A 26,896-nucleotide genomic window follows, 5' to 3' on the forward strand; every position below is an offset into this window, starting at 1 on the left:
TGAAAAGATAACAGAAAGCCTTATGGAAGCAGTGCCCGTGTAGAAATGGCCCTCTATTACAGCTGCCAGTTATTATATGAAAAGGCCACATTACAATAAAAAGACACAAAAGCACACACATAAAAGTATTGTAAACATGTTTCCGTAAAAAGTAAAACGTAAAATTCTGTCTTCAGAGAAGTATAAAGAATGTATTTGCACATTCCAAATAATACTTTGTTTCCTGAAACACTCAAACCAGGACAGCCCCTGAATAGAGAATTTCTCCTTATGTATTAAACACAATACAGTTTTTGAGGTAATGAAGCCAGTACAGTATATTATTATTAATAATGCATTATTAAGTTATTAGGAACAGTGTGTTATAAAAGAAATCCATCACATTACACTACAGACTGTAAAATCCACTTTGTGTGTTCTTCTTCTCCTGTTATTCAGCTGAAAGAGACAAGAGTATAATATTCAGAAACACATATTTAAATGAATATGTACACATTTGATGTGAAAGATCTACAAAGCTTACCTGTTCTTAATAGAACACAAGTCTTCTTGCATTCTGTCTCTGTTTCAAAGCGGTTGTTGTTTCCTTCACAACCTCCGTACCAAAACTGTGCACAGGCGTTGGCCTGCTTGTCATAGTACCAGCGGGTGACATAGTTTCTGCAGGGGCCTAGGCTTAAGCTGAAGTTACAGCGGGGATCCAGAGGGGCCTCTGAAGAAGAAATAGTGTATGAGAAGCATGTTTTACAAGAAACATAAAGTTAGATTTAATCAATCACATACGCAGTTATTCTAAGCACTGTGAAAGTTAAACATTAAAGGTCGACAGAGGAGGGGTGCAGTACTTACCTTCTGGCAGGACAACACTCACTGCAGCCTGCAGCTCATCAGATTTTAAGGAAGAAACTGAGGCCAGTGTTGATGATGATCTTGCAGATGAAGATGATGACACTGCCTTATTGGAGACAGAGCTTTCTCTCAGTGGTGACAACAATGTCTTTTTATTGATTATAGACACACTGCTACCTGCTCTCACATGGGCCCTTGCATCTAAATCTTCACCATCATCATCCTCCTAGATTACAAAATGACAAGAAAAATGTATCAGTGTCACGGTCAATCGGTAAATACAGTTAAAGCAACGTAATGTAGCCGTCAGCATAGACCTGCACAGGGAGAGGATCAGCCCTGATGGGCAGTGTGGACGTGTCTCCACGGCCTCGGCTGATGGCGCGTCTCTTATTTTGGATCTCCTCCTGGTAATGATCACTGTTCACATTGGTTCCATTTACATTGTTGCCATAGCCATTATATCCATTCTCCGCGAGTCCATTGTTTCCATTAAGACCATTGCCGTTGTTGCCGTTCCAGTGTCCGTTTGTGATGCGATTGTAAATGAAGGGTCCGTTCTCATCTTCACAGAGCTGACTGACAAGTTTAGACTCCAAAGCTGAGGAAAAGAAATGCAGACATCTGTTAATTTTAGGCACTGACAAACCTCTGCATGACACTGTTAATGAATGACATTTACAACATCTGACTTTTCACCTGGTAGTGTATTGAAGTCATCAATATGGTACATGTGTTCACTGTCTGGGTTAGAGGCAATAAGATTGAGCTCTTGTATGAACCCAGCCTGTGTAGGATCAGAGAAATTAACGATCCCTAGGGCATACATCTCAATCTTTGCTGCTTCAGCCTCTCTCACAGCGATGTCGAGCTTCACAGGGTCTCGTTTGTCTGCCTGCCCGTCAGTGATGACGATGGCTACTTTTCTGACCCCAGGGCGGGCACTGAAGAATACCTCCCGAGTTGCCTTCCTGATGGCGGAGCCAGTGTAGGTGCCTTCACCCATGTACTGAATTTTCCGGATTGCCTGCACAATGTCTTGTTTGCTCCTGTAACGAGCCAAGTTGAACTCTACATGGACAGCCAGACTGTAGACGAGCAGTCCGATCCTGGTGGCATTGTGTCCAACTGTAGTCCGGTCCACCAGACTGCTTACGAAGCCTTTGATGATCTCAAAATTATCTGGGCCGACACTCTCTGAGCTGTCGATAACAAACACAAGCTCCATCGGCTTATCTTTACACTTGACGCCACATCCTGGAAAATAATAAAGTACAGTTGAAATACTGCTTCACTTGAGTGGTGTTTTTACTGAAGTGTCTAAGAGCACCAATGTCTCTCTGTTACATGTCATGTAAAAAAAATCTTGGCATGTTTGTTCTTACCACAGATTTCTTTGATCAGCTTAATGATATCTTCTCTCTTAAAAGTGTGCAAAACTCATTAGTGATTTATTTGATTTTTGAATTGATGTAAACATAATGTTGAATTATTGAACTTACTGTAAGGCCTGTTTCTCCCTTTTGCCCTGGTCTCCCCTGGGGGAGGGTAAAAAAACATGATTAAATGTTGCAGACTTCTGAATAATGTGAGGATCATGATCTGTGTTGCCTACCGATTCGCCAGGTACTCCAGCATCTCCCATGTCTCCCTTTGTACCCTTCATTCCCCTTTCACCCTGTAATCCACGATCACCCTGTAACAAAGGAAGAGGAATTATTCAGAGATCAGTTAAAGAGATGTGAATAAAATATTAGAAAGATACATTTATAGACTGATCACCTTGACTCCTGGAAATCCTTGTCCCGGAGGCCCTCTAGGCCCAGTCAGGCCCTGAGATCCTTGCTCACCCTGAAATCAAATATTGGTGTTACCGAATAATAGAAGAGTTTCAAACTTATAAAATAATCATGACCCTTTCTGTAAAACTGGGATGTACCTTCGGACCTTGGATACCTTCTCCTGGAGGTCCAACAGGACCTGGAGGTCCAGACCGTCCAACATGACCCTGAAAGCAGTTAAGAATAAAACACATTTATTTTAACTTTATTGCTGCTGTAGCAATGATTTAGTTTAAAATATTTTATATGATTAGATCAAACTGTTTTCTAGTTAATCATTCTTACTGGTGGCCCTTTTAGACCCTCTCCTGGTGGGCCAGGCAAACCTGGCAATCCCCTGAAGCCAATGTCTCCCTGAAACAGATATGAAATTATCAAATGAGAGTCTTCATACACATAAATACACACATGCACACGCATAGACAAAGACAAATATACAAAAGACAGAAGTATCTAAACAAACAAACCTTAGGACCTGGAATTCCATGTCCCTCTGGACCGGGCTCACCTGGTAAGCCTGGTAAGCCTGGAGGACCCTGGAAAAGCAGAAACACACATGGTTAAATGGTTGCATGCTGGATTTAAGATTTTATCATATGACTGTTTTAGTCGATGATACAGACCACAGGGCCAAGGATGCCCTCTCCTTTTAGGCCTTGTGGTCCTGGAAAACCTGGAAAACCACGGTCCCCCTAATAAGACAAAATTCACTGATCAAGCCTGGCACAGAGCTGTCTAGATCAATATGGTTATTACATTACTGAATGGAATACTTGATTCTGATTGGTCAGTTGTCTAGTAAAGGTCTAGTAAATTATGTTTTAAATCAATTCATTTATCAGTGAAAGTATTGATTAAGCTGTACATATAATAAGGAGTTTGCAGGGTTGTTTGCCATTATCATTGGCTTGCAATACATTGTCCCTTACCTATGTATAATCAAAAATGTACAGTATTTACCTTTGGACCAGGTGATCCATAGCCTGGATCACCAATAGGACCAGGAGGACCAGAGGGACCAATATCACCCTGAACACAGAACAATTACATTTCAGTGGCAAGTACTGGCAGAAACCTTTGATGCCTTTCATTGCATCAGACTCTGCTTGTCAGTTCCTCTGGCTGACTGTCAAAATCGCTGTTAGGAGACAGTTTAATGATGAGGGTATTGTTGATTTACCTTTGGACCTGATATGGAGCGTCCCGGTGGCCCTGACATGCCCTGCTGGCCTGGCATCCCACGTTCACCCTTGAAAATAAAAGTTGGGAAGAAACTTAAGCTCCAGTTTATGGCTGTCAATATCTGTGCTGCCATCAAGCTGTATAAGACACATGTTCGGCTCAGTTTAGGTTAGCGTAGCATCAAGAGGGGTTACCTTATCAACGTAACCCCTCTTGGTATTATAACTGGGATTATTATCCCAGTTATAATACCATGTTTTACTTGTGAAAGAATTCTTACTTTTGGTCCAGAAGGTCCAGCAATACCAGGAGGCCCATGTAAACCACGGATACCCCTCAGACCCTGGTCGCCCTGGGAGGGAGTACCACAGACATTATGTACCGGTAAGTAAATATGTGATTTTAAACATGCTCTACCCAGAAATAATCTGAAACATACTTTCTCGCCTTGAATGCCAATGCCTTGCACTCCCTCAGGACCTCTTAAACCGGGCAGACCAGGCTCCCCCTACAAGAAGACAAGAATACATGCAGTGAGTCCCGTGGACAAAGGAAGGTATAGGATCAAGCACTGCAGGAATGTTATGTATTGCAATCTACCTTCTGTCCTGGAGCTCCATCTTCCCCTGGAAGACCAGGCAGGCCACCAAATCCGGGTGCTCCAGGTTCTCCCTGTAACAGTATTAGTTGTTTATGCCTTGCCTTTTGTTACAATGTGCACCCTGAATGAGGTGGCAGGTTTTGTTCAAGAAATGATGTCTTACTTTTGCTCCAGCTTCACCAATGCCTGTCTCTCCTGGAGCTCCCTGCTCTCCTGGTAAACCTTGATCTCCCTTTGAATCGAAACACCATGATTATAACATTACAACTTGCTTGACTGAAACATATATATTTCTTGATGTGTCTCACCTGCAATCAAACTACCATTGTGTCTGTGTGACAAAGATAAAGGTTAATGTGAATTTTTCATGGCTTTTAACAAACCTTAGGTCCAGGTAGACCTTCTCCTGAAAGTCCTCTGGGTCCTGGTGGACCTCTTGGCCCCTCAGTACCCTGTGAGATTAAATGAGATCATAATTCAGCATGCGCTACATTTATTTGTGCAACAAAGTGAGATACATACATTTAGATAGGCATCTCAGATACAAATATTTTGCTGACCTTCTCTCCCTGTATGCCCACTCCTTCTGGTCCAGTTGGCCCTGGTGGACCTGGGGGCCCAAGTTCACCCTGGAAGAGAAACCCCAGTCAGTGTATTACATTATTTCACCCAACTATGTATATTATTAGGCCAAATGATAAGTCGACTAATTGTTTCAAGAAGACAATATAATAATAATAAAAAAACTAATAGCATAAAAGAACAAATCTTTATAAATAAAGTGCTCATTATAATTCATACCAGGACTGTCACACACAACGTACTTTTTCTCAAAAGGTGACATGCACACACCTCATGTGCTAGCTTCAACTTTCCCACAGTAACCAGATGTTTTATTTATTACATTCCCATTATGGGAGAGTTTGGGTTGCCCTTATGGATTTCATTAGTGCCTTTGTTGTGTACATGTTGCAGAGAATTCTCTTTAGCAGACCCACCCTCTCTCCTTTGATTCCAGCTCCCTGCTGTCCTGTCAGCCCCCTTGGACCTGGGAGCCCTCGATCCCCCTGTGGAAGAAAACCAGGTCATATTAATCAGTTATACAACAACCTTTTGAAATTAGGTCACAGCCAAATGTGCATTGTTCTCTGTATGGAAGAAGAACATGTTGGCTCCTGTTGCCAATGATGCAAAAAATTATTCCATTCACTAGGAATGAGTGTTTTCCTTTAACACAGATGTCAGTCTTACTTCATTGTTTATTTTCTTTACTGCTATACTTCAGTACCAGCTGCCAGCAATATTAATGCCCATACTTGGCTAATAGCTAAATCTCAGTTATCTGGATTTGAATGGGTCCTCTGTGAGTTTCATGGTGCAACATGTTGCAGTAGGAGGAAAATGAACATTTGTACAGGAGACTAGTGACACTTGAGTTGTGAGTCAGTGAGCTGGAACAAAGGCTGATTTTGACAGATGTGGACAAAGAACTGCAAGACGGCCCAGTTACAGCTTAAAGACACAGACGTCAACAGTAACTTATCTTAGCTTTAAATAATATGAATGTGAGTATCTTTTGGACTTCTAGGACCTTTGTTGATTTTCATCCCCTATTATATTAGCATAAGGGAACATACCACATCAAATGATTGATTCAAGCCTCAAGGAACGTTATGGTACAGCAATATTTGGATTCTCATGATTAATAGCTTTTTATTGAATAGCTATCTCTTCTGCATATAAAGGGAACAGAGGGGTCTCAGTTTTTCATTACTTTTGTGTGTAAGATTCTGTTTGATTTTTAAGAGGTGTGCCCTCAGGTCAGCATGATTTGTAGAGTGCTAGTTGTACCAGGTTTTTGAAGACATTAACAGTACAGAAGAGAAGATCGAGACATTTCTCTCCAATAACATTTATCTACTGTTTCAACATTACGCATTGCAGGATGATGAACACATGATCATTTAATTAATCATACAAGAGCTGTATGTTTCTTTCAAAAATAGAGTTAATGGGACTGGAAGTCATACCTTTGGTCCAGGAAGCCCTTCACCTTGGGGTCCTTTTTCCCCTTGAACACCCTGTGGTCCTTGAAGTCCCTTTAAACAAAGCAGAGTATATGTCGTCTAGGCTCAAAAGTGTGTCACAGACAAAAAAATATATGTAGCACAGACTTTGATGCTTCTTAACTTACAGGAGGACCATGTTCACCCACTCCTGGAGGACCAGGAGGACCTGGGCGGCCCTGGAACCCCATATCTCCCTGTGGATTAACATAGAGTTTATGAGAAGAACAACAAAGAAATGTAGACACTGACACTGAACTGTAAGTACTCAGTATACAGACAACAATGGCTTACTTTTGGTCCAGGAAGTCCAATACCAATGTCCCCCTGAATTCCTGAAGGGCCAGTTGGACCCCGTTCGCCCTTTGATAACAAACATGGCAACATTTTACACTGGAGCTAAAATTATATACAGCCTACTGAACCACAATTCTGTTCTATCCTTGTAATTAATTAATTTTAGTTTACATATTTTACTATGTTTCACCACTGTGTAATTATACAGATTTTCCTCAGAATTGTATTCAGCATGTAAATAAACTCACATGCTTGTCTTACTTGGCTCCCTTTTGATGGAGCTAACAGATATTATATTACACAAAGGACACCCAGACTCCAGCTAATGGGGTAATATTGTGTCTCAGTGTATAGTCATGTGAGGACCTGTTGGCAGGATGAGCCTATGGTAGCCACATGCTGAGGCACACTAGCTTTCCATGTATGTTATTAGGAGGAGCTGACTAGTGCTGTAGGCACTTCCTAGTCTGTATTTAGAAACAGGATGCATGGCATTAGGAGGGCCTGCAGTAAGACTTTTCTTAAAGCAACGGTTTAACTATAACAGTAATAATGGGGAAGACAGTGGCTCCTTGCCATAGACTCACACAGGGGGACACACGCAGCTTTGTGCTGTCGGGTCAATACGGAGGTGGTAAAGCTTAAACCTCATGTTTAGCTAATCATAAATGGAAATATAAAGACGATAGCAGATGTGCGCAAGTAAAAGTGGTGAAAAGGGGCTGACCTGCTTTCCCTGAGGGCCCTCTGGTCCAATGTCTCCATGTGGTCCTGGTAAGCCCTACAGGAACATGCATATAGTCATTAAAGGAAGAAACATTCACAAACTTCAAGTTTTGTCTGGCAGGATGAAGATTGAATTTATTCCTGAGTTTTTGTTTTTCTCAGCAGACGCTTTTTTACATTTTATTTACATGTCACTAATCATTCATGTTAACTTGGTTTGTTTGTTAGCTTGACCTGCTTAGCAAGCTAGCTAATACGCTAACGATGCCAACAAGCTGATAAGCAGTCAGCTGGCAATGTACAGTAAGATTGCTCACTATAGTAAGCAGTTTGTCAGCCAAGTGTTCCACTAAACTAACTTACAGAGTCAACGATGAAAGTAAGAAAAAATTAAACACAATACCATTACCAGACAATTTGGGACTATAATGCATGATTTCTGTTACTCCCAAAACTACGTCTTAGTTAGGCATCTCATTTGCCTCGTTGCCAAAACAATACTTGTTAACTATGAAAAACAAACTTGATAAAAGGAAAGTTGTCACAAACCTCCAAACCTCTTGGTCCTCGTTGACCAATTGGACCCTCAGGACCCTGATGCACATCACAGAGACCACAAATTAAAAACAACAGCTGCACACATCAGTCTGAAAATATGTAATATTCAGGAAGTGTTTACAATCAGTCATACCCTGTCTCCTTTGATTCCTGGAGTACCACACTCTCCGGTTTCCCCCTGTGCAAAAATCATAAGTATTGCACAGGTTTAAAATGTCTTCAACAAAATAAAATAAAAAGTATTAGTTGTCATTATGTTAGGTTGCAGACCTTGTCTCCTTTGTAACCTGGTTTCCCCTGCAAAAAAGAATTGAGTTGTTATGTGTAACAAGCATTGGGTTTTCTAAAGTTTTGGTCATGTATTACAGTAGTGTAGTGTATTTACCTCAGCACCTTCACGTCCTGGTAATCCACTTAATCCAGCGTCACCCTGATAGGAAAGAATTACATTCACTTAATATAGAAATGAATGTGTATTTATCAAACTTTGAATGAGCTTGTATTTCAGTTCATAGCTAACAATTGCCTGCGTGGCAGTATTTAAGTCCCAGTTGAAGACTAATGAGATTCGAAAGGGAAACCTTTAATCTATACTTCCAAAGAATTCATGTATGATGAACTCCAGAAGTATGACACAAGGAGCCTGCCAGCTAAAAAGTCATACGCACCTTTAGCCCTTTAGGCCCTGGAGCTCCATCATTTCCGGGACGACCTTTCTTCCCCTGAGGAGTGAAACAAAGCCAGGGTTAAAATTTGATTCATGTCATGGTCTGACACTTATCTCTCTTGTTCCCATGCATACAAATAATGCTATGACGCATAACCTGAGACGTCAGCAGGACAGAAGAGGAAAAGAGTCAGTGACCTGGGACATAAGTCATTGTCAACATGACATCTTGCACAGCACCTGGACAATGTGTTTTAGTTGACCCCCCACCCCCACCTCTGAAATTGCTAGTTCGTGGCCATTAAACTAATTAGAGCAATCATGAGAGGCGTTTAGTCTGACTGCTAGAATCTGAAGAATCTCTCTGAGGAGAACGCACCTGGACTCACAGCTGTCTGTCAGCAACATGACTGTCGGGTGAAAGCTTGATCCTACCTGTGCTGTTATCAGAGAAGAAGAGGGGACTTAGGGAAAATGTGAGTGGGCGTTGCTGTGTAATAACTGCTGTTAAACTGCTGCAGCCCCTCAATCTTCCTCCTGCTGACCGTAGCAGATTTAGGTGAGATTTAGCCAAGCACAAAATGTGTTGCATGGGAGATGCACAATAACTGGCTGAGACAGGACAAATATATTCCTGTGGGAACAGCTTACTACAGTCTTGCTTTTCCTTTTCCTGTTGCCATAGATTTGCATTTAAAATGTGGGCCAGGACCACCTATCCACTTACTTTGCTCGTGCAAATGCCTTTATGCTACACTGAACCAGCAGCGCAATTATCCTGTCTGAACAAAAGCTGCACAATTACCATGATCACACAGGACATCAGAGATATTCCCTTCTGACATCTCTGACACTTAAAAAGAAAACTTTGACTTTGGGGGTGTTTTTTTTTTAAAAAAAGAATACTCACTGGAAGCCCAGGGGGTCCCAACTCTCCTTTCTCACAAGTACAGCTTTGAGTCAATGGACACTTCAAAGAGAAGAGAGTTTGTTATGAGTTGTTCATGGATATAACCTTATACTGTCAAAGTCACATAATTGCATGTTATTAAATGTTAAATTGTAAATGCACTTACTTCTTCATTAGCTAAATTGACCTGCAAAGAAAACAAAAGGTATTATAAATGTTGTAGTTTGTTCATTCTTGGATTCAATGTACCACAATAAATATGATAAATCTATAAAATTGAAATATCAATAAAGAAAATATCCACAACTAAACCCATTTTTCTGAAAAAAAGAAAAGCCTTAATAGGACACAAACATAATCCTGACAACATATAGATGTCAGCTCCAAAAGCTCAAATCCAGACCTGTCATGAACACCAGAGCACTGTCATCATTCCACTTCTATAGAAATACCTGAAAAGACCTGCCTGTGTGTCAGCTCTGAGGAGACACCTATATAAAGAACATGCATTCAAAATACTCTTCATTCAGTGAATACTCACAATTTCAGCGACTATTTTTTTTGTCACGTCTTCATCCTGCAAATTATGGAGATAGAGGGAGGCGGGGGAGGTGGGGGAGCTGGCCAGCCTGCGGAGATGGGCCGCTTTGGTTGACTCATTGGCTCTCCTGGTGATGCCCAACATAAAGAATTTGATGCCCTGGTTCTTGGCTTCAGTGACTGCAGAGAAAATGTCCGGGTTGTTTGGAGAGTACTCAAAGTCTGTCAGCAGCAGCGCCACTCTGATGACGTCTGAGTTGGAGTCCTCCTTGTAGATCTTGGTCATGTTGGTGATGGCGTAGGTGGTGTAGGTGCCATGCCCGATGGCATCAATGGGACCTATCTGGGACCTGAACTTCTCAGATCCATTCCAGTCATTGAAGGTTTGCTCTGTTTTAACATGACTGCTGTACTGAAGCAGAGCAGCCCTCAGACTCAACTTGTAGCCGGTCTGCAGCTGAGCACCTTGGAGTCCGTCCACTGTGTCCACTGCAAACTGCTTCTCCTGCTCAAAATTGTCTTTTGCACTCTCAGAGCTGTCCAACAGGAAGAAGATGTCCAAGCTACAGTCTTCATCAAGGATAAGGATGAAGTAGGCACAGTATTAAAATCAATGTGACGCATACATTTAATAGTTTTGTAATAGGTTTAGTAAAGTGGCAAAATGCTGTAATGAGAGAAAAAAAAGGTTCATTTAAGTCATTTTCTCACCTCTTCCATTATTGGCCCTTGATTTTGTGTTGGGTTTCCACCCAGAGTCTTGGGCCCAGACACCGGACAGCACTGTGACCACCAGCAGCACTGATGTAAAACAGGAAAACATTCTTTCCCCTGAAGAAAGAAAAATATTTCAAAATCTTTCAAATTACACTCTAAAACACACTAGAAGTAGAAAAAAAGACTGCAAATGCAGGCTAAATTTTCAGAGTCCAGGGACCAGCAGAGGAGCACAGAACTCCAGCTAGCTCGTTTATCATGCAGCAGAAGTGTCAGTCATTCTGAGAGAAGAAAGTGAGAGACCCTGAGACGCTCACTCCTCCTTTATAAGGAGGCACCCACGGATAAGATCCACGGGAGCCATGCCAACAATCCTGCTCTTTGCTCGGGGCAGGGGGAGGCCGCTGGGACATGTTTGCAGGAGTGGGACAACAATGTGTATGTTTGCTGTAATCTGTATTGTGATCACTGAACTGTAGACTGATAGGCAGATTTCTATATTACGAGGGTAACGTATGAATTACATGCAGAAACACACCCCCTTAAATGTAAAACCACATTTTGTTAGATTACTCAAAGTGAATTAAATAAAATAATAATCTTAATACCATCATTCCGATAAATTAAATGTGAATTTTAAATGTGTATTTTATTAAACTTATGATTTACTTTGTCTTTGGATGGTATTGGTCCTTTGACCAACATAAATCAGCTGAGATAAAGTAAGTTTTAAGTGTTGATATAAAAAGTGATGTCAGCATAAATTCCACACGGATGAGGTTTTTAAAATTTAGAGGCAACAATGGCAAAGGTCTGCTCACCTTTGGTCTCCACCCCTGGACTTTGGAATGACCATAGCTGCCCCTGCCTGAGGAAAAAGGGTTAAAAAATTTTACAAACTACAGATGCTAAAAACAACATATATAGCTGCAGGTGTTGCTTCACCTTTCAGACTCTGAGAGATGACCATTTGACCACTTACTGGCAGGAAAGGTCACTTTTAGTACTCTCCAGACTGTTTGAGGCTTCACTGAGCCTTCTGTCTGCTTTTATTGAGAAGAAGAGGCTTTGTATTGCAAATCTCCAGGCAAGACATAATTAGAAGAGACGATCTGACACAGAGGAATGTTGCACAAAATGATGGTTTGGGAAAAAAACAAAACACCTGCATCTTTATTGTGTGGTGGGTGGTGGCTATTCAAGGCAAGTGATGAAAATAAGTTCAGTTGGCCCACATTAATGGACCATTCAACCCTGTCTGGGCTCATCAGGTGTCAGGTTGGTGCTGTGGCTCACCGTGCCCTATGAGACAGGTGGCTTTATTGCAAATCTAAATCACAGAAAACAAATTAACAATTATGTTTCTTATTTGTGTTTTTCTATGTTCAGGTTGGGTTGCAGAACACCCCCCAGTGTTTAGTCTTTAAAAGTGCAACACCAGAGTGTGGTTCCACTCCTGTAGTGGTGTTGACAATGGGATGTGAATGTTGACTTGTTGAAACATGCCGATCCTGCAAATTTAGGGATTAATTACCTGTTTTTATTGTTTTAGGTGAGTTTCCTCTGTTAGGTTTAATTAACATTGAACGTGCACCCTCCAGGTTGCTGATGAGGCCTTCACCCATGGATGCATTGAGGAGACCACAAACCAGAGGACATCAGGATTGTGGGCCAGATTGTCTTGCAGGAGCTGCTATGTTACTTTATGTAGTAACATATGGGGATTAAACAGCTTTGAATGTCATGAATGGCAGATGTCATGTCTGCTCCCTTTTACAGTGTTAATGTTTACTTTAAAATGCACTGTGGTCCAAGGGCCATCAGCCTCTTTGGATTCAATCACATCCAGTAAACTGTCCTGCTCACGAGGAACAATGGGGGCATCTGAGCACCACTGTATTGCCGATGCATTAATGATTTGCAGTTGGTAAGGTTAACGCTACTCATCTCTACAGGAAGATTGCATTACCCTGACCTGCATTGTGGGGGAAGAAAGTGAAGAGAGCAAAGAAGGCACTGAACAGACTGCTGTCTGATCACTGAAATGCCAGCCATCCTATTCAAGCTGTCATCAGCAACCAGCCTCAGTGAGAGGCTGCTGCAGTTGGAGGGGGTGGGAGAGCGGGAAGAACAGGACCACACAGTGACTCTAGTTATTAAATATATGCAGCTTGCACTACTCTTGATGTCGAGATGTAGATGATGTGCTGCCTCCATGTTTACTAATAACAAAGACACTGATGGAAACTAGGAGTGCACACCAAAGGGAACCTCCTTATGGGATTAAGTAAGTGTTTCTCTATAGATCTATCAGATCAACAGGAGCCATGCCAACACTCCTGCTCTTGCTACGGGACAGGGGGAGGCCGCTGGGACATGTTAGGAGAGGGACAACAATGTGCATGTTTACTGTAATCTGTATTTTAATCACTGACGATAGACTGCAGAAAATTAGGAGGGTAATTAATGTATTACATAATACCCAAGTTAAAGTAGGATTAAAATGAGTGTAAATAATAATAAATGCTTCTATAATACATTTCTAAAATATACTTAGTATGCACATAAAATATTTCAGAGAAGATCTGGCTGTGTAATTGTGACAGACATGTTGTGGTTTGTCTGAACAGTTGCAGCCTCAGGAGATGACCCCACCACCAGAGTGGATCACTCCAACAACAGTGTGTGAGACAGGCCTTGTTAAAGCTGTCGATGAGATGTCACTTATCAACACTGTTCTTTGCTGAATGGAGCCAGGAGAGGGAGTGGCTAATTTTAAAATGAATTTATTAGTAAAAACTTTGTATTCTATTGTCTGCTTCATTTTTAATCTCATAACTATCACGGTTAACTCTTATAAATCTTAATTTCCTACAGGTATTAATCTGCTATTTAGATATAAATCTGATAACTCACGCCTTTTGTTGAACTGATATTTAATAAAAAAATATCTATCTAACATATATTTATATAAATAATCTCATTTTTAAATATATGACGGTTGTACCATAGTCTCGGGCACCACCGTGGCTTGAGCCCCCTCTGCAGGCCATCGGCGGTATTGCACTTCACGCCACTTCCGCATTGGTCTCATCGTCCAGTCTCGGAGGTTGCAGCCGCTGGGGTCTCACCTTCAGCCATTTTAACCATGCTAGGCGCCGTGGGACGTTGCTGCAGCGGGGCTTTGCAGGCTTTAAAACCCGGTGTCAGCTCTCTGAAGACCCTCAGCGGGAGACATGCGGCTCTTAATTCGAGTAAGAGATTACACTTTTAAATCTGTAGCCGACTGTCAGTGTTATTTGTGGAGCGGCTGCGCGGTCATCAGTCGGGCAGGTCTTAGATTAACCCCCGTGTGTTCATTCATTTATGATGAATTAAAGCGGCTCATACAACAGATCAGCTTGGTTATGTTTCATGTGGGGTTTGTAGCTTCACGCAGGCTTCAGTAAGCCGCCCCCTGTCAATGACCTTCCTGAGCAGCACAGAGTATCACACACTACGTGAAACTTTTTCTGAGTTCAAACAGAATGCAGGCGCTCATATTATTCCACAATGAAGTGTTCATGTAGGTTTTCTGTTTGGGTGCTGCTGTGATGCTGTTTCATTTGTAGATGTCATTTCATTGTCCTCCTCAGGCAGGGCTTACGCTGCCCCAGCTGCTCGGGCAGCCCTGGCTAATGGCCGCATAGTGGCTGTTATCGGTGCTGTGGTGGATGTCCAGTTTGACGAAGCCCTGCCTCCCATTCTCAATGCACTGGAGGTGCTTGGCCGTGAGAGCAGGCTGGTGCTGGAGGTGGCACAGCACCTGGGTGAGTGTGATGAAGTAACCCAGGACTGAAGCACTCATTCAAGAAGTCAGTGTTATTCTTATGAATAACACACTGCTGTACCTGTTCATGTGCTTGTCCAGGTGAAAACACAGTGAGGACCATTGCCATGGATGGTACAGAGGGTCTGGTCCGTGGTCAGCAGGTGCTTGACACTGGGGCTCCCATCAGGATTCCTGTGGGTCCCGAGACACTGGGCAGGATTATGAATGTGATCGGAGAACCCATTGACGAGAGGGGTCCAATTAATACAAAACTGTAAGTATCAAGAGGATCATGATGCTGTCAGTACACTGTAACTGTCCTGCCTGCTATGTGGCCCCTTTTTAATTTTAAATCTGGATGACGTGTGAAAATGTGCATCATATCACCAGCCTTATTCTTATAGTGACTGACTTAATCTGTCATTGTCTTGCAGGACTGCTCCTATTCATGCTGAAGCCCCTGAGTTCACCGACATGAGTGTGGAGCAGGAGATCCTGGTGACTGGCATCAAAGTGGTAGATCTGCTGGCACCGTATGCCAAGGGTGGAAAGATCGGTTTGTAAACTACTCTATAACCTTTAATAGACTTAAAGTTATCATGATGATTAATGATTCTACATGCTGTAATCCTGCAGGTCTGTTTGGCGGCGCCGGTGTGGGCAAGACTGTATTGATCATGGAGCTGATCAACAATGTGGCCAAAGCTCATGGTGGTTATTCTGTGTTTGCCGGAGTGGGAGAAAGAACCCGTGAGGGGAATGACTTGTACCACGAGATGATCGAGTCTGGTGTCATCAACCTGAAGGACACCACATCAAAGGTGACATCCTCAATCAGTTAAGTAGGAGAGAAAGATCCATGCATATGCAGGCTTTAATAATGCGTTTGCGTAATGTGTTTCTTTGTGCTCTAAGGTGGCGTTGGTGTACGGGCAGATGAACGAGCCTCCAGGTGCTCGTGCCAGAGTTGCTCTCACTGGTCTGACTGTTGCTGAATACTTCCGTGACCAGGAGGGACAGGATGTACTTCTCTTCATCGACAACATCTTCAGGTTTACCCAGGCTGGATCAGAGGTGTGAAATCCCACTTACTTTTGTCAGTATTTGGCTTTTAAGTCTTTTGTCTTAAAGGTAGGGTAGGAGATTTTGAAAACTCAGTGAGAGCCAGCCAGATTTTGAAAGTAAACTCACGCCCCTTTCTCTCGGAGCTCACCCCAAAGCCACGCCTCCCAATCACATGGACGCGCATTACCTGAAGATGAGCTGTAGTCTGTGACTTCAGCCATCATGCAGAGCAGGAAGAGAGTGACAACCAGCCAATACTCCGCGCAGGGTCCACCCGGAGGATTGGCTGATGTTTTTAGCGTTTTATAGCTTCCACAGATGATTAATATTCTTCGTTTTAATGCCAAACTGCCGAACTAATCGGTTGCTATCGGATTGTAAAGAGAAGTTACACTAATTTAACAAAAAGTGCATCAGAATGAAATCTCCTACCCTACCTTTAATATTTATGTTTATATCCCTCAGGTGTCTGCCCTGCTCGGTCGTATCCCCTCTGCTGTGGGTTACCAGCCAACGTTGGCCACTGATATGGGTACTATGCAGGAGAGAATTACCACCACTAAGAAGGGCTCCATTACCTCAGTGCAAGTGAGAAAAACAACATGCTAATAAAAATTCAGCATATGCTCATTTTCTGATTTTAACTTGTTCATCATGTTACAGGCTATCTATGTGCCTGCTGATGACCTTACTGACCCTGCTCCAGCCACCACCTTTGCTCACTTGGATGCTACAACTGTCCTTTCCCGTGCTATAGCTGAGCTGGGTATCTATCCCGCTGTGGACCCTCTGGATTCCACTTCCCGCATCATGGACCCTAACATTGTTGGGGCTGAACACTATGATGTTGCTCGAGGTGTGCAGAAGATTCTTCAGGCAAGTCAACAATGAAACTGTCTATAAATGTCCTGTTTCCAAAAACAAACCGAGGCGTAACAGCTGTTTCTTCTTCTTGTAGGACTATAAATCACTGCAGGACATCATTGCTATCTTAGGTATGGATGAATTGTCTGAGGAGGACAAACTGACTGTAGCTCGTGCCCGCAAGATCCAGCGCTTCCTGTCTCAGCCGTTCCAGGTTGCTGAGGTCTTTACGGGCCATTTGGGCAAGCTTGTCCCACTGAAGGAAACCATCAAAGGCTTCAAAAGCATTCTAGCAGGTAAATGTTGCACTGGAAGAGGATGAGGGCATTTGAAGTCAACCCAAATGACTTTTAATGATGTTTACCTTTTCCTGTCTACAAGGTGAATATGATGCCCTGCCAGAGCAGGCTTTCTACATGGTGGGTCCTATTGAAGAAGTGGTCCAAAAGGCTGAGAAGCTGGCCGAGGAACATTCATAAATGATCTGTCAGTGAGTCAGAACAGATTTCTACCAGACATTTGTACAGTATAACTTCTAATTGAAGAACCTAACGTGTCATGCTATGTATGTGTGTTGTGGTTCCGTTTTTCTGGAAATTGAAGATGAAATTAAAATTGTGATATATAAACATTTTCTCATGTTTTTTAATGTCAGAAAGACACAATGATAAGGCACATATTAAGATTAAGATTAGGATTAACTTTTTTAAACCCCGTGGGGAAATTGAGTTCAATATGTATCACTATAATTTCATATGGCGGAGTCTCTTATTTAGCTCCCTCTCCTGTGTGAGGAGGTTGGCACTGTGCTCCTTGAAGGCATTAAAGTCCTGTAAAAAACAATAAAATGTTAAATATGCTTTCAGTCCTTTGTGTCCATGTTGATTAAGTGCAGCTGTCAACAAACCTTTTGAAGCTTTTGAAACTTGATTGTGGCTTCATCAAGAGCAGATTGAAGAGACTTAACTCTTAAATTGGCGTTGACTGTTTGTGCTTCCTGTTCAAACCTGAAGAAAGTCGCATATATGTGCTTTACATGTTAAACACAGCAGAGCAACAGAAAGCCTGCTGGTACACACTGTACCTGTCTTCGGCTCTGATCCGGGCTTTTCTCTCTTCTTTCAACTTAGATTCCAGCTGCTGGATTTGCTGTTGTTTCTCCTGTATTTCAAAACAGTTTGCATGTAAATGAAAGGATTGTTTCACTCTGTGTGTGTGATTCTACTTTTGCTCACCTGTATTTCTTTGCCTCTTTCCATAGAAAGCTCCAATAATCTGTCCTTATCTTTGCTGATGCTTGTTATGCTTTCCCTCATGCTGATTTCCAACAAAGCGTATTGTTCCTTAGCTTCTTGTAGCTTCAGCTTAAAATCACTCAGCTGATTAAGCTGCGATGCCTCCTTGGCTTTATAGTGAGTTTCTTGTTCCTGGTGTTTTGTCTTGTATGTGTCTAATTTCTTCCTGACATGGGGATGTAGAAATTTAGCTTGACACACATCACAACTAACAGTCAGCATCATTGGTAAATTTGAAAAACAAAACAAACTTACCAGTATTCATTTTCCTTGTTTGTGTATTTCTCAGTTAGCAGTTTCATTTCTTCAGTGAGCTTTTGAATGTGTACTTCTTGGTTGTGTAACTTTTGGGAAAAAAGTGAGTCATTTTCTGACCGCAGCTGTTTATTTTCCTCCTTCAGCTGAGCATTATGATTTTTGTGCTCCTCCATGAAAGCAATAATTGCCTCATTGTTGTCTGATAAATCAAAAAATCTTTGCGCTAACGTTTCTGCTCTCTTTCGCTCACTTTCCAGCTCTTTCCTGCAGTGTGTCGCTTGGTCCTCGAGCTCTGTGTTGATTTTCTGCAGCGCTTGACATCGAAGAAGCGTCTTATCTGCTCTCTGCTTCAGTATGCAGATCAAGTTTGACTGTTCATCTATTCTGGATCGCAGCATCTTTCTGTCTGTTATATCCTCTGTAGTGAGACTTGGAAGATACTCCAGTGACTTCTGAATACAGTTCATATGCTGGAAGGGAAAAGGCAGAAGATCCTTTGTTAAAGAATAACTTCTCTCACACTGACACTGGTTCTATCTGGCTTCCTGACAAAATTGGGTTTTCCTCACTAGCTGTTATCAAGGATGTGCTCTTGGAGGAATTGCTGGTTTTCTCTCTGTGCATTATTAAGGTCTTTTACTGAGTACAATGACATGACATGTTATGATGAGGTGCTGCAGAAATAAAACTGAATGCAATAGTAGTTCTCAGTGAAAGGCCTGTGCTAGAGGCCGGTATAAAGAGTTGTAATAACTGTAATGGGGCAAAGAAATAAACCAAGATGGATAATTTAATCAGAGGTCTTCAGGAATGTAGAGAGCAGCCACTTATGGATTTTTGTGTCAAATACTAATTTCAGGATTTACTTCAATGCCTTTCTCAAACTGGTTATTTTAATATTTACCCTGAAGTTAGTTAGGTTGACAGTAGTCGTGCTGCACTCACTGACAGTCTTCACTTTGATATGAAACACAGGATAAATTGGGCGTTTATTTTAGTTTCAAGGCAGAAGCAGTGCTTGAGTCCATTATCTCTTATATTCTGAACTGGAATAGACTAATTAGTCTACACTTCAGTAGACTAATTACAGTACTACAACATGATTATTTCCTGTAATGTGCACAAAATTATACAAACCTCCTCTACAGCGCTGCACACCGCCTTCCTTAGGTTTTCTGCATCTGGAGTCGCCATGGCCAGTAAGAAAGCAACACAAGCAATGAGTAGAAGAAAAGATTTTCTTTGACGCTTGGTCCTATTAATCGGTGAAGTCGACTGAATGTTGCTCGGTCTCCAATAGCAACCTCTGAGGCTCCGGCTGTGATTTAGCGGCAGGTGGACTGCAGTACACCAGCTCTGCCGCACGATAGCGCCGCTGAGCTTCTTATGAGCCTCCTGCACAGCGAGGCCATGAACCATCTGTTTGAACCATCTGTTTAAACCACAGTGGGGAAAAAAGGCAGTCGTTTTTATCACATTATTATTATTATTATTATTACTTTTTAAATACATCGCGTTATGTGCCCTTTTTTAAACTATCGCCACGTGTGGAATAATAATTATTATTCACATAGATTTGTGGCCCTAGATAATAAGCTGATTGCATTCTAAGTCTGTGAAGGGTTAACATGATTGCATTTTAAGTCTGTATAGGGTTAACCTGAAAAGACTGTCCACACGGTTCCTTCCTTGAGCCCGACACAGACGCTTTAGGGATTTGCCCGGGCCTTCATGGCGTCCTGTAAGACTTTTCGTAGTTGTATAAATGTATTTTATTAACACCCCCCTCACCCACTATGTTTTCCCCAAACAGCCGTAGGAGTCCTTCTTAATTCTCAAGCGTGGGTCAACATGACAGTGATGGCCCGCTGAGAGTGAAAAATCACTGGCACTGAGAGGACTAGTCGGACCTGCATGGCATTATGCAGATTCCAGGGCAGAGGGATTTATCCGGAGGGCCGAGGCTGGGTTGGGGGAGCGGCTGTCCTGGCCTTTGTGCACGCCCCTTTTCATCAACTAGCGCTCCAAGAAAGACAGAGGAAAGCAACAGCATCCCAGCCCCAGTCCTTACAGCTCCTCCATCTGCACAGCGGAGCTGGACGGACCAGCCAGGATGTGGAGAGCACTGCTGCTTAAACTCTTTCTGGTCTTCTTTTGTTGTATTAGATGGTGCCAAACTGAGGGTAAGTAGTTTATTTCAATTCTATATATATATATATATATATATATATTTATATTTAAAAATGAACCCTGTCCACACAGGCTAGCAGGTGAACGGTTCACTGAGGAACTGCAGAGCTGCTGTTGTCCCAGTGATTCACTTGTTGCTCATCAAAACAACACAGGAGAACTGAGGCTGAATTTAAGACCTATAAAGTGTCTAAACTGGTCGTTGCAGTTCATATTTGGTGATAAATCTAATCAACACATGCAAACAAATTGATGTTGATGATCAAAACAAGTCACAGTTTTAACAGAAGTGCACAACACCTTTCAGTATTTTTGTTGTGGCCGCTGAGTGAAGTAATTCTGTCCAAATGTTTTAGCACATAGTATTACTTTAAAGGTTGAGCACAAAGCCCTCCTCAGACAGAATGGAAGTTCTCTGGAGGAACTTTTGCCTGAGCTTTACTGTTGCTAGGTAACAGAAAAGAGCATGTGACTTACAGACAATCTGTGAGGACTGAGAGCTACTGGTACAAATCTCATCCAGTGCAGCAGATTTTACGCTGGAAACCATCGATTCAAACTTGACTCTAACTTGAGGAAGAACTTTATTTTCTAATGGGACACAAACACAGAGGAAAATGCTCAGACGTTGCTCTTTATACGTGACAGTTTCATGTCTGTCTGCTGTGTTTGTAGCCCAGCTAGATCCTGCTTCTCAAACTGTAATCTGCTTTCTTTTTGCTCAACCCTTAGTATGTAAGCTCCTTAGTGTGAATCAAGCAACTAATTACACTGCAGCTGCTGCAGAATGGAATCATTTCTACCTAAGGAGCAGTTTGGAGTGAAGAAAATTTTACAAAGAGTAAGATTGTGGCCACAGCTTTCTTTCTCTTTAAAAAAAAAAACAAAAAACAAAAATTATTATGAAACATCCGGGATTTATTTATTTCCCCACTGGCTTACACACACAGTCTATGCCAAAAAAAACAATATAGCTGTGTTGATACTGAAGCTGCAGCATTTAAAAAATTCACCTTGCATTTCCTTTGAATCTCTGCAGCCACAGCTCAACCTGTAGATGAAATTGTGCTGATGACAGCTGCACAAAACGATGACTTGACTTAAACTCTAGAATCTGTGAGGACACTGTCAGCAAGTTCACGTTGATCATTAGCTTGGATTTGTTGTGATTAACAGACAGCAACACACAATTCATTTAACTTTAACATGAGTCTGTAATACCAGAGTCTGGGTACTCCCCTGATAGATGTGTTCTGAGTCAGACTGTAAAATGTTGTTGGGTGCAGGGCACTTTCTGGAACACATTACCCAGGGCTTAAGCTTGATGCTGCTGCTGAATGCTTACGCTGACATTAATTGGTAATGTAACACTATGATGAGATTTCACGGTGCTGGTTTGTTAACTATTCGTTGTCATTTTTGCTGTCCTAAACATGTTTCGTTAGTAAATGAAGTTGTTTGCTCCATCACTCATTACTTAGTGAGGTCTTAAGTGCACAGTTAGAAGTTTTGTTTTTAATTATAAGGGATATTTGTTTTTATTTAATCAGTAAAAAAAAAAATTACAAAGCGTTTTGTGTCATAAGCTTTGGGCCAGCTTTGATTGCACCAAACCTATTTTTAGATTTATTCCTGCATCGATTGAAAAATGTTTTCTTTTGTGTTCAAACTTTTCAATACCAGCACGTGCACGTTAAACCTCACACATGCCAGGTTCTTTCCGGTGTAGCAGGCTAAATCCTTTGGGCAGCACTTACACCAAAACTGGAACACAGTTGACACAAATCAAGAGCAAATCCTTTGTAGCTCCTCCAGTTCACACTGAAGACACTGAGGATGGAGGTTATTCTGCTGTGACTCTGTACCAGAGAAAAATAAGCTGCCCATTAGTTGTGACTACTTTATTTATGATTCTTTTCACTAATTATTTTGTCCAGACATGCACCAAAATGTGGAGTATTCTTCAGTCCCAGGCAGATAAAGGCTTCATTCCTCAGTCTGTTCATGCCTCTTTATTTTGCTACCAGCCTTGGTTTTTAGATGTTTTTGAGCGTAGCACTGAGAGCCAAAGTCACTTGTTTGGCAATTGACTGCATTCTGCTGCATTGATTTCCATATGAAATAGGCAGCAGCACTTCGCTCTGACAGCATGGACGGGTCCAGCGTTTCATGCTGCCAGCAGCCGTTTTCTCAACTCTTCTACACACACACTCATTGAAGTGCAGAGGGCTGCGCCAAAACAAGGCAGTATTGATGAAAGCTTGAAGACGCCTTTCAGGCACACATGATGTGGAGGAAATGTTTAGACAGCAGGTGTTTTCTTAATGCTAAGGCTGTTTAACCTTATGTTGGAATCAACCCTCACTGTATTCTGCTTTCTGTTCCCCATCTCCAAAGTGACTTTTTTTTTAAAAGGTGCAACTTCCAGTTATGAGTCTGCATGCCTGCTGGCACCTCTTTCTGTGCCATTGTGATTCCACAGTGGGGTTTAAGGCGTTTCGGGGGTCTTCATTCTAATGAAAATTCCTCCACTGCTCTTCTTTGTTGGGCAATAGTAGGGCATCCTTATCTTCACCCACGGATAGGGCAGTGCTCTCCCCCGCTGTGGGTTTAAGTTGCTAATTGGAAAACACAGAGAAGGAAGGGAAAGGAAAACATCAAATTACAAAAGACATTTCTAAAAACACTGATAATCAGATTTACACCATTCACCTTCGCCTTGTCTGATAGTGATTGACGTAGCTAAATTGCGACTTTGTCAGGTTGAAGGCAGAAATTTGAGGATTAAGGAAAAGTTACAAAGACGTTCTTTTCAGAACGTAAGACGAACCCCCACACTAGATAGTGCCGTTGAAAGGTTCAGCTTCAGTGTACTGTATCTGTCACCTTTCCCAGAAGTAATGCTGTCAGGAAACACTGGCTGCATTTGAAAGCCTCCAGCAGATAGGTTTCTCTTTGGGTGTATGTGGTTTTGTGGGTCAACATGTATAGCAGCTATACACAGCCTGATCATTTTCAAGCAGATTTGAACTTGCTTTTCTTTATATTGATTCAGTCTTAATAAACACATTTTCCGTTTCACAGAGATCAAAGTTTTCTCTCTGCATATCTGAATGTGCCTTTTGTTGCTGAAGGAAATGTTCGATAGAGTACACGACTGTGTACACGTCATGCTATAGATGAGGCTGAGGGATCGCTGCCTCACAACAACAGCTCCCTTTGAGTAGATTGTGAGCAATTTCCACAATTAAAAAAAAGGTTTGCTTCCTGGTCTGTGAAGTTAAATATGCAGTCTGCTTTACTGAGTTGATTGTAGAGCAGGTTAGTGGTTAGGTGACAGTAATGCACAGGCAGTAACCACACAACTGCTGTGGAAGTGATCCATGATGGAATGTGTGAGAATCACTGTTTCACTCACATCATTTAGGTGTATCTCACCTAAAATAACCTTTTAAATTTAAGTCATCATGGTGAATGGTTGCATAGTGAGCTGTTTAAAGGAGGCAGAATCTTTTTAAAATGCTGTATCAGACCCCCAGTCACCACCTCACACTTCTTCTCATGAAGAATTTAGGTTGAAATGGTTGCGGTACCACCCAGTACCACTATTTATTCCAATTACATCTCAGACCGGACAGGAGCAGCACGCACCATGAATCAGGCTGTCAAAGAGACCATCAGAATTGCACATTCCTATTTCAACGGGTCTGATGGAGTGCTGTGCCTCTGAACTATGCTGCCTGAATCAATCTCTCCTGGAAAACGTCAGGGAAGGTAGAGCAGTGGTACCTTATCTCTACAGATGCCACTCAGTGAGAACATCAAAAGGAGGCTTGCAAAGAGTGCAGTAAAGGTTGTGTAACTCTAAGGGAGAGGGGGCTGGGGGTGGAGGGGTCGGGGGCGATGGCTGGCACGCTTGTCTCCAAGGCTTGTCAATGCTGTTAGCTTCATCAGTGGCCCCTCTATGCATTATTTTTTTTGTATTAATTATAGCAAAGTGTTTGAAATAAATGACTGTTTCAAACTCTTTTATAGGATGTGAATTGGGGCAGTTCCGCTGTGGGACAGGTCGGTGTATCCCAGGCAGCTGGCACTGTGATGGGACATCAGACTGTACGGACGACTCCGATGAACAAGACTGCCGTGAGTTATACTACACTGTATGCAAATCATATCAGGAAGGGAGTCCTTGTGTAGTACATGTAGCATCTGAGTGTGTTTTTTCAGAAAAACACTCAAGCTAAATGTCTTTAACATTATAAAAGTAAAAAAGTACCTTCCTTTAGTTTGATCCATACCAACACAGGGTTAACCACTAATACAGTATGTTATATGTACAAATTATAATCTGTGAAATAACTCATAACATAGTGCAGTTACAATTGTAATATTCTGTATATGATGGGAACAAAAATGTAAAAGTAAGATAATATGTTTTTTAAATAACACCATTTCTACCAGTCAGCCATTTTCAATAATGAAATTCTGTGTATGTTCCCACAGCTCAGGTAACATGTGATGACAGTCATTTCCAGTGTCTGAGTGATGGCGAGTGTGTCCCAATTATGTGGGTTTGTGATGACGAGGAAGACTGTGAGGATGGCTCAGATGAGAGGCAGCACTGTCGTAAGTAGATTTTAATTTTACACTCTTCAGTAGAGCTCACAAATATTTCGTTAAAAATTTTTTTTGGGAAGTATCGATACTTTAAACCAAGGTATGTAGGTTTGAACAATACAATCTCAATGACGTTCCTGTCAGACAGTTAATGGGACATGAGGAAATTAAGGAATTTAATGAACTGTATCTACAAGAAGGTGAAATCTGAACCACCTATCTGCAGTGTGTGTGGTTAAATCATTCTCCAACCTCTCCTCAGCTGGAAGGACGTGCACCAGTGGTCAGTTCAGCTGCATTAATGGGGCGTGCATCCCTGGAGAGTACCGATGTGACCGTCTGGCTGACTGCTCGGATGGGTCTGATGAGAGAAACTGCCGTAAGTCTTCTACAGGGTGGTTTCCTTTTTTTTTCCTTTTTTTTTTTTTTTTTTTTATCTCAGGCTCCTGTGGCATTTTAATCAATTTGTTAAGATTAAGAGGCTCGCTGACTGACAGAATGGGCCACAATATGCTTCTTGTTGTCAGAGGTTGATTGCAGATTCTTTGGTGGATTAGTCAAGCTGAAGTTCAGCTGCTATGCCATTATTGTGCCGACATGGTAGACTCACAGCACCGCACACTGTGGTAATCTCACAATTGCAATAAGAAAGCTGCGGCAACTGCTGCTGTTATGGTTGTGCTGTTAAATTTTAGTCTCTCTTCCTTCCCATTCACAGAGCTTTTTGTATGGTAAAGGCTGAAAGGAGCACAGTTGTCAGGCTGATTTGAATGCATAATGCTGGCCTGATGATGGTTTAATCTTACAGATTACCCTGAGTGTACACAGCTGAGGTGTGCTAATGGGGCCTGCTACAACCGGACCCAACGTTGTGACCAGATTCTTGATTGCCGTGACGGCTCAGATGAGGCTAATTGCAGTAAGTTAATTTTAGTGGAAAAAAAGATTAAAAATATAAACCCAAAACATGACATCATCTCTAATCTTTCTCTGTTCTGCTGTCTTTAGCACAGCACTGTAACGCTGGCCTGTTTCCATGTCATAACGGAATGTGTGTTCCTCAACGCTACGTCTGCGACCATGACGATGACTGCGGAGACAGAAGCGATGAGCAAAACTGCAGTATGTAGTGCCTCTCTACACTGTTCTTTATTTAGTCCTATCTTTACCCAGATTGCTAAACAAACATCTTATCTTGACCTTCATCTGCAGCATATCCCACATGTAGAGGGAATTACTTCACCTGCCCCAGCGGCCGCTGTATCCACCAAGTCTGGCTTTGTGATGGGGAGGATGATTGTGAGGACAACGCAGATGAGAAAGGCTGTGGTGTGTATACAGTAAATGGAATTCAGTTGCTATATATTTTACTTCATTTGTGCTATTTAGACCAGAAGCCTCAGACTTTTAGCTGGTTAAATGGCACTGAAAGAGCTGGAGTTGTGTAAACCTGATTCATCTTTAGTCTCCATGGTTGGTTTGGTCGAGAGAGACGCTATGCCTGTGCTCCTTTAAGTGTGTTATTCAAATGGCTCTTTGTGGCACAAGATTGTGCAGCCCCCCCAAAGGGCTTTAGAATTCCTCCACATGGTTGTGAAGAGTGTGTGTTTTTAGAGGATGGGCTGTAGAAGCCCTCTGAGCCCCCATGTGACCCCCTCAAAGCTCCACTCCCCTGCATCAATTTAAAGTGACAGTCATTTCCTCAACAATGTAGTTAGTCACACTTTTCCTGTGAACATGTGTAGATACTGCTGCCTCTCCTAAAGACAAACCAAACAGTCACACTCATGTTAAACTCTGTACTGCCTGTTTTTTTTTTATTTTTTGGTTGTTGTTTCCACT

The 26,896-nt window shown here is 42.0% G+C and overlaps 4 protein-coding genes across 4 annotated transcripts in view; 2 read left to right on the forward strand and 2 right to left on the reverse strand.

Annotated features, from left to right (window-relative positions):
• Positions 1 to 430: 430 nt before the first annotated feature.
• Positions 431 to 11,060, reverse strand: col28a2a (collagen, type XXVIII, alpha 2a). Its single transcript, XM_028433639.1, has 35 exons — positions 10,949 to 11,060; positions 10,239 to 10,831; positions 9,864 to 9,884; positions 9,698 to 9,757; positions 8,789 to 8,842; positions 8,506 to 8,550; positions 8,391 to 8,417; positions 8,254 to 8,298; positions 8,112 to 8,156; positions 7,564 to 7,617; positions 6,834 to 6,902; positions 6,668 to 6,736; positions 6,504 to 6,572; positions 5,472 to 5,540; positions 5,034 to 5,102; positions 4,857 to 4,925; positions 4,637 to 4,705; positions 4,473 to 4,544; positions 4,312 to 4,380; positions 4,153 to 4,224; positions 3,871 to 3,939; positions 3,651 to 3,719; positions 3,314 to 3,382; positions 3,158 to 3,226; positions 2,976 to 3,044; positions 2,789 to 2,857; positions 2,632 to 2,700; positions 2,465 to 2,545; positions 2,352 to 2,387; positions 2,235 to 2,271; positions 1,549 to 2,106; positions 1,161 to 1,450; positions 850 to 1,075; positions 524 to 712; positions 431 to 438 (listed from the first exon to the last, which is right to left on the reverse strand). Exons 1-35 carry the CDS (start codon positions 11,058 to 11,060, stop codon positions 431 to 433), a joined length of 3,660 nt encoding a protein of 1,219 aa, XP_028289440.1.
• A 2,981-nt stretch (positions 11,061 to 14,041) lies between these two features.
• LOC114426249 (ATP synthase subunit beta, mitochondrial-like) lies at positions 14,042 to 17,323 on the forward strand. The gene is made up of 10 exons (XM_028393517.1): positions 14,042 to 14,208; positions 14,590 to 14,763; positions 14,865 to 15,039; positions 15,200 to 15,321; positions 15,402 to 15,586; positions 15,681 to 15,839; positions 16,296 to 16,418; positions 16,494 to 16,706; positions 16,789 to 16,990; positions 17,076 to 17,323. The coding sequence occupies exons 1-10, from the start codon at positions 14,103 to 14,105 to the stop codon at positions 17,171 to 17,173; spliced, it is 1,557 nt and encodes a 518-aa protein (XP_028249318.1). The 5' UTR covers positions 14,042 to 14,102; the 3' UTR covers positions 17,174 to 17,323.
• An 82-nt stretch (positions 17,324 to 17,405) lies between these two features.
• zgc:172182 (coiled-coil domain-containing protein 89) lies at positions 17,406 to 19,505 on the reverse strand. Its single transcript, XM_028393518.1, has 6 exons — positions 19,385 to 19,505; positions 18,245 to 18,717; positions 17,930 to 18,155; positions 17,779 to 17,855; positions 17,602 to 17,701; positions 17,406 to 17,524 (listed from the first exon to the last, which is right to left on the reverse strand). Exons 1-6 carry the CDS (start codon positions 19,439 to 19,441, stop codon positions 17,438 to 17,440), a joined length of 1,020 nt encoding a protein of 339 aa, XP_028249319.1. The 5' UTR covers positions 19,442 to 19,505; the 3' UTR covers positions 17,406 to 17,437.
• Positions 19,506 to 20,306: 801 nt separating this feature from the next.
• Positions 20,307 to 26,896, forward strand: part of lrp2a (low density lipoprotein receptor-related protein 2a) — a 37,533-nt gene continuing 30,943 nt past the window's right edge. The window contains exons 1-7 of the mRNA XM_028393094.1: positions 20,307 to 20,430; positions 24,473 to 24,580; positions 24,941 to 25,063; positions 25,317 to 25,433; positions 25,863 to 25,973; positions 26,063 to 26,176; positions 26,267 to 26,383. Of these exons, the coding sequence (XP_028248895.1) occupies positions 20,361 to 20,430; positions 24,473 to 24,580; positions 24,941 to 25,063; positions 25,317 to 25,433; positions 25,863 to 25,973; positions 26,063 to 26,176; positions 26,267 to 26,383 (760 nt within the window). The 5' untranslated portion in view covers positions 20,307 to 20,360. The remainder of the gene's footprint in view (positions 20,431 to 24,472; positions 24,581 to 24,940; positions 25,064 to 25,316; positions 25,434 to 25,862; positions 25,974 to 26,062; positions 26,177 to 26,266; positions 26,384 to 26,896) is intronic.

Source organism: Parambassis ranga, chromosome 21 (assembly GCF_900634625.1).
Source record: "Parambassis ranga chromosome 21, fParRan2.1, whole genome shotgun sequence".
In the NCBI taxonomy this organism is placed as follows: Eukaryota; Metazoa; Chordata; class Actinopteri; family Ambassidae; genus Parambassis; species Parambassis ranga.